We start from the raw sequence: 5,808 nt of genomic DNA on the forward strand, positions 1-5,808 counted from the left end.
TAAGTTCTTGTCAGTTGTTGGTATTAGATGTAGCTACGTATTTTTCTTTTGAAAATATTTTTTTTGTTGCCTTGGTTTATTTTTTTTATTTCTGTGCTTTGTATTTGTTGAATATGGATGCACCGCACATGTGAGCCACCAGTGTAAAGGTGCAGTTTCCAAATAGAATTGTTTGCAATAATTTAATTTACTTTGTTTTCTTTTGAGCTTGTTGGTGCTGAAGGTTTAGGAAAACACAAATTTGCATTGTCAATCATGTCACAGAAAGCGCCATTTTCATTGCAGATGTAAGTATTTCTTCTTATTCCAATTTTTCATCTATTCTTCTAATTCCAAATTCTTTTGGAAAAAAAAGAAAGTCATGCAGTAAACACAAGCTGAAGTAGCAATATGTAATTTACACTAGATTATAGGTCTATGACAAATACCTGTGATTTGCCCATATATAGGTATAATATGTCATTATGCCCATATATGGATGTGATGACATCATCATAGCATTATATGGAGATTCAAAACAAGTCTGTCAGAAAGAACTTGATAGTGGGATAGAATACGTGCCAAAAATAGAATAGTAGTGTGAAAATAACAGGAAACAAACTTTTTTACTTTTATAATAATAATGCCATATTGCAAATTGCCCCTATGCAGTTTACACAGAAATAATACAGGCCAATCAAGAAAATACAAATAATAATAAAATAAAAAATAATAATCATGATAACGATGAGGCTAAACTATTCCTAAACTAGTTAATGGTCTTCAGGGTTTGGGTTTTCTTGCTGCTGGGTGACCATAAACACCCTCCCCTCAGCAGTCACTAAGACACATCTGAGAGGGTTGTCAGTTTAGTTGCTGTTTTGATATGATATAGTTACACATGAGGTGTTAATATTACACAGGGTTTTCCCTCCTGCTGTAGTATGTATGTATATGCAGTACATAATACATATTGAATGAATCTGATACCCTGTGTGAGAAGTTACTTGTGGCAACCTACAACCTGTGTCTTCTATTTTATTGAACAACTTGCTTATTTTGTTATGAGGAGCCTCATATGCTCACATCTAGGGGTTGAAGCTAGCCTAGTAGATACCAGATTTACTCACACCACAACATTAATTCAATGTCATAAACTTGTCACATCATGTCCATGAATTCCTCATTATTTTTCTTTTTAATTCTCTGTAAAGTCGTACAGCTACCAGTCTTCCATTGCCGCCAGACCATGATAACACCAGACCAAATATAGATTATGTCATTTTTATCCTTGATTTAACAAACAGAATGAGGTAAGCTGTAATATAGTATAGTTAGGCAAGACTTTTTTTTATATACGGTTCTGTACCTTGTCTTGCAAACTTGTGTTTTTTAAAGATTGTCGGTGGAGGAGGGGAAAAAATTAAAAATAAAATTTTGTTTTCTGATTTTAAAAATTGTTTTGCCAAACACATCCAGACCAAGGATATAAATAAATATAAAATTTTATTGGTGAATGTAAACAACGTAAATTGATAGTTAAATGCTTTAAATTTATATAATTAAGGAGAAAAATACATATCTTGTTATTGTAATCATCATTATTGGTGGGCGACGGGTTCGCTAAACAAGTTATAAAAAAAGTCTTGCCATATGGTTAAGAAGAAAGAAGAAGAGTGAACGCAAGATATGGTGTCAAAATGCTGAGGGTTTCGTCCAGCAGTGGACCGACCCTAGCTAATGATGATGATGATACTGTAGTTATATTTATTATAGTTTGTTTACCGACCTTTAACCCTTGCATTATTTGCATTTCAATTAAGGATTTCATTGTTTTCTTTGTTGTTGAAAGCATCAGCAATGTAGAAGCCTCTGTGAAGACCCTCGATTGCGAGTATTTCCTGGGCCGGTCATGTTGTGTTGTTCTCCAAGCCAACAACCCAAGCCTGCATGGCGCTGATATCAAGAACATCACAGGCCTGTGTGATGCCTATCATATGCCTATGTTTTGCGCAAGTTTTGACGTAAGATTTTAAAGTTTCATTCTAATATAGGGTTTTCTCAGTCACACTTGTTATAGCTTGATGAGCTTGACTGCAATTATACCTATCAAGCATAGCATAAAATAACAATTTAATAATAATAATTAATAAAAATAGTGTAATGAGTAGGTTTTTGTATAGCGCACAATCTCAGAGTGCTTTTCCAAATTATTACCCCAGTCATTGGAACGATGGACACAAGTGAAATGCACTAGCGAGGGATTAAAACCCCCGATGTCAAGGTTGGGAAACCAAACCGTTCCTGCTGCGCCAAACCACTTCTACAACAATCTCTCTCTTAGACTCTAATAAACTGTCCTATCTCTACTTGATTGATGTTTTAATGGCGACATTAAGCCCGGTGGTGGAGCCAGAAGTAGGCTGACACGTTCGACGGAGGGGTCTGAACCCAGGGGTCAATGAAGCCCCGGAATAAAGAAATCTCTGGTAGGGTTCAAAGGCAAGTTTTTATGGCTTAGTATATGGTCCAAAATGTGATGACAAGAATATCAAATTTTACTTGACAAAAACATTCGACATGCCTAAATATGGTCATGATGACATCACATATATTGTTACAGCATATATTTACTTTTATAAAATAACTGTATACTGTATAAACTTGTTTTAATATGTTAAAGATGATAATGATGAAGATTATCTTAAACTATTGTTAATGTTGTGATGTGATGATACAGTAATCAAAATTTAAAAGATGATAATGCTGATAATAATTTATAATGATGGTTATCCAGATTTTGATGAGAATGTAGTGATGAGAATGTATGGTGCTCATCCTTGTTACCAAATTCTCTTTTATTTTTCTGTTACAGGAGGAGAAAGACCGGAAGTGCATATCACAGAAAGTTTTATCCATGCTACAAGTGGCATGCGGCACAAGGAAAGGGGTCTCCCCCATGCTCATTGATGCTACTCGACGCTCATTTGCATTTGAAGAAACATTATGATGTCAATGTACTTTAACATTTTCCCATAGTTCTGATAAAGTGAAATATGATGTAAATATATAAAGTCTGTACTGGCAAAACTCATGTAAACTTTGTAAAACCAATACTTTGTATTTATTTCTATTTAGTTTTGTTTTTGCCAATGGTTTGTGTAGGATTGCCTTCCAATGTTAAAGAATTAGGCAAAGTTCTGATGGTGTCTTCTGGGCATTCAAGTGTACAGTACTTTAACAACTGTAAAATTAAAGCCAAAAATATATGTATATAAATAAAACAACAAAGAATTTATTAATATTTTCCCTCTATTTGTTCATGTGCTCAATTTCTTCTACTTAAATGATAATAATAAAGTAATTATAATAATATAATATTAATAATAATTTTAAAAAGCAATAATTATTAAAATTAATAATTGTGGCAAAGACAAGCTAAACCAGTCACATACAGCTGTTTGAAGAACAACATTTGAGAAATCAGCCTTCAAAGCTTACGATTTCGGGCATTTCTCGGGCAGACTCAATAGCAACTTGAGAGGATTATCGTTTAAAATAACCAGTCGCACAGATTCCATGGAATTGCATTGTCTGCCTGAAGAAATGTGCCACTTTAACAAGCCAGAATTTTATTTTGATTACAGGAGAAGTTTACCAATTTACGATAATTTGAGAACTGTTTTGAAACACTCAGATATCTATAACCTCATTTCAGAGATTTCAAATCTCCTGCTCATGAGTATAGCTCAGTGGTAAGGGATTGGACTTGTGTCCTTGGGTAGGACACCTTTGAATGGGATGCAATTGTTGGTTCTCGACATCTTGTTAGCTTTATTGTAACTGGTTTGGAACCCAGAATTTATTCTTACTACTGTACTTCAGTGCATTTCAAAAGAAAGAGTTTATTAAAGTTGTATTAAAATATTAGAATAATGATATTAAATGTTATTACACCGATCTGGATATTATTTAATACTAATTAATAATATTTCTGGATTTTTTTCCTTTTTTTAAAATTGTATTTATAGAGGGCAACGGTTCCAACAATTATGCCTCAAATTTTGTCATGTTTAGTTTCCAAACAAATGGGTTGTTACTGAGTACCAGAAGATACAGGATAATATAAATGAGCAGTGCTAGGTATAATACAAAAAAAAAAAAAATTAACATGTCAGGACAGTAATGCATATGAACCTTGAAGTTGGCTGAATGATTAATAAAATAGGAGGTGTTTGTATTTTAATGACCTTCACCCCCTCCCCCCGCAGAAGAGAAGAAAAACCACAATTCGTCAAGGAGACAAAAATTATATGTATTTTCTACATATTAGTAGAATATCTATAAATATAATCTCGAATATGTAAGCATCAGAAACACCTAAATTTTCATATTTTTCAGCCGACACCCGATCACGCCCACTTTGCTCTCGTCGGGGACCACCCCCTCCCCCAGATTTCAGGCGCTGGTGCCACACTGCTCCTTAAGATACTGAAAAACAAAATATAATTGAGAAATTATGTCCCAAAAGAACTATGAAATAGATAATTATGCTTAAAATGTATCTACCAAAATAATAATAATACTATTGAAAATACAATAATAGTCATATTATTACAAATGATTAAATGTAAAGAAAATTGTATGTTTGTCATCTATAAAAAAAAAAAATAAAAGATGTAAAGAAAAATTTGTTTGATCCATTTAAGATAAATTATCTTTCCCTAAAACTTTACCCACACTATCAAGAATAACTTATGTGACAATTTTGTGTGATGTGATGGGCATGATGTGGTGTAGACTTGCCACAATTCTCTAATTTATGGATTTTTCGTAGTATTAGCGCATTTCGGAAAGCGCCACCAGCGTCAGTTTATGTTGAGAAACTTTTTTGATGAGAATTAATCCCTAATCTCAGAAAAAGTATACTATGGAACGCCATGCAAATAAGTAATATGGAATGTCATTTGTGCCAAAATCGATTTATTCTTAAGCATTTCAACAGATTAAGAAAAAGATTGGGGGCTGGAACCCAGTCTAGATGTGGTGATGTCATATTACATCCAAATATGGGCATATCACAGTTGTGGTATTTGGTGCATAAAATTTGATAGTGTGGACAAAACTTAACTAGCATGGTTAAAAAAAATAATATTACAGTACTTAAAAAATCCATCTCAAAATCAGAACTGCTATATTTAGACCATCCAGTAGCCATCATAAAATTTTGTGTTTGGCAGCCATGTTTATTTGGAACATTGTCTGTGAGCACTGAGTCATGGGAATTGACACAATTCAAGTACTGTGTTAATAACTTCCTTGTGCGTACACAGTAGAACATTATATGCAGTTTATGGATGCCAATTATCAACTGTTTTAAAGTAAATTTAGCATGTTTGTTTTTAGTACGGTATTATACTTGATCATGACTTGGTAGATGATAAGTGAGTGAGGCACTTTCTCAAAGCTCCTATATGATTTACTTTCTGTTCATTTACTAGTCTGCTATCCAATATATACATTTGCAGGCCCAAAAGGTGTAAAACAGCCTACTGTGTACTAGGCTACTGTGTCTTTTGTCTAGCCCTTTTATATTCACAAGGTATTGTGATATGGTAAATCAAGGTGTCAAGCTCTCAACTTGGTACATCAATTCAACCATTTTTCAAATTTTAGTCATTTAATGGAAAATGTTTTTCTTCATTTTTCAATTCTGTATATTTTGTATGTTGCATTTGAATAATATATGTATTATTTTGTGAAGGTTTTGATTGCTGCATTTCTGCTTTCATTTTTACTCATTTTATTAAGTTATCCAAACCTCTGATA

The 5,808-nt window shown here is 33.2% G+C and overlaps 2 protein-coding genes across 3 annotated transcripts in view; both read left to right on the plus strand.

The window, feature by feature from the left end:
• LOC117118508 (centromere protein M-like) overlaps positions 1-3,281 on the plus strand; it is a 5,002-nt gene extending 1,721 nt beyond the window's left edge. For both annotated transcript variants that reach the window (XM_033263118.1, XM_033263119.1), the window contains exons 3-6: positions 208-287; positions 1,194-1,292; positions 1,832-2,003; positions 2,855-3,281. In XM_033263118.1, coding sequence (XP_033119009.1) covers positions 208-287; positions 1,194-1,292; positions 1,832-2,003; positions 2,855-2,989 — 486 coding nt within the window. In that variant the 3' untranslated portion in view covers positions 2,990-3,281. The remainder of the gene's footprint in view (positions 1-207; positions 288-1,193; positions 1,293-1,831; positions 2,004-2,854) is intronic.
• LOC117118504 (E3 ubiquitin-protein ligase TRIM71-like) overlaps positions 1-5,808 on the plus strand; it is a 17,132-nt gene that overhangs the window by 2,151 nt on the left and 9,173 nt on the right. The window contains exon 2 of the mRNA XM_033263112.1: positions 150-154. The gene's annotated coding sequence lies outside the window, so the exon portion shown is untranslated. The remainder of the gene's footprint in view (positions 1-149; positions 155-5,808) is intronic.

Source organism: Anneissia japonica, unplaced genomic scaffold (genome assembly GCF_011630105.1).
Source record: "Anneissia japonica isolate Jap-2015-1 unplaced genomic scaffold, ASM1163010v1 scaffold287869_len1821871_cov162, whole genome shotgun sequence".
Taxonomy (NCBI): domain Eukaryota; kingdom Metazoa; phylum Echinodermata; class Crinoidea; order Comatulida; family Comatulidae; genus Anneissia; species Anneissia japonica.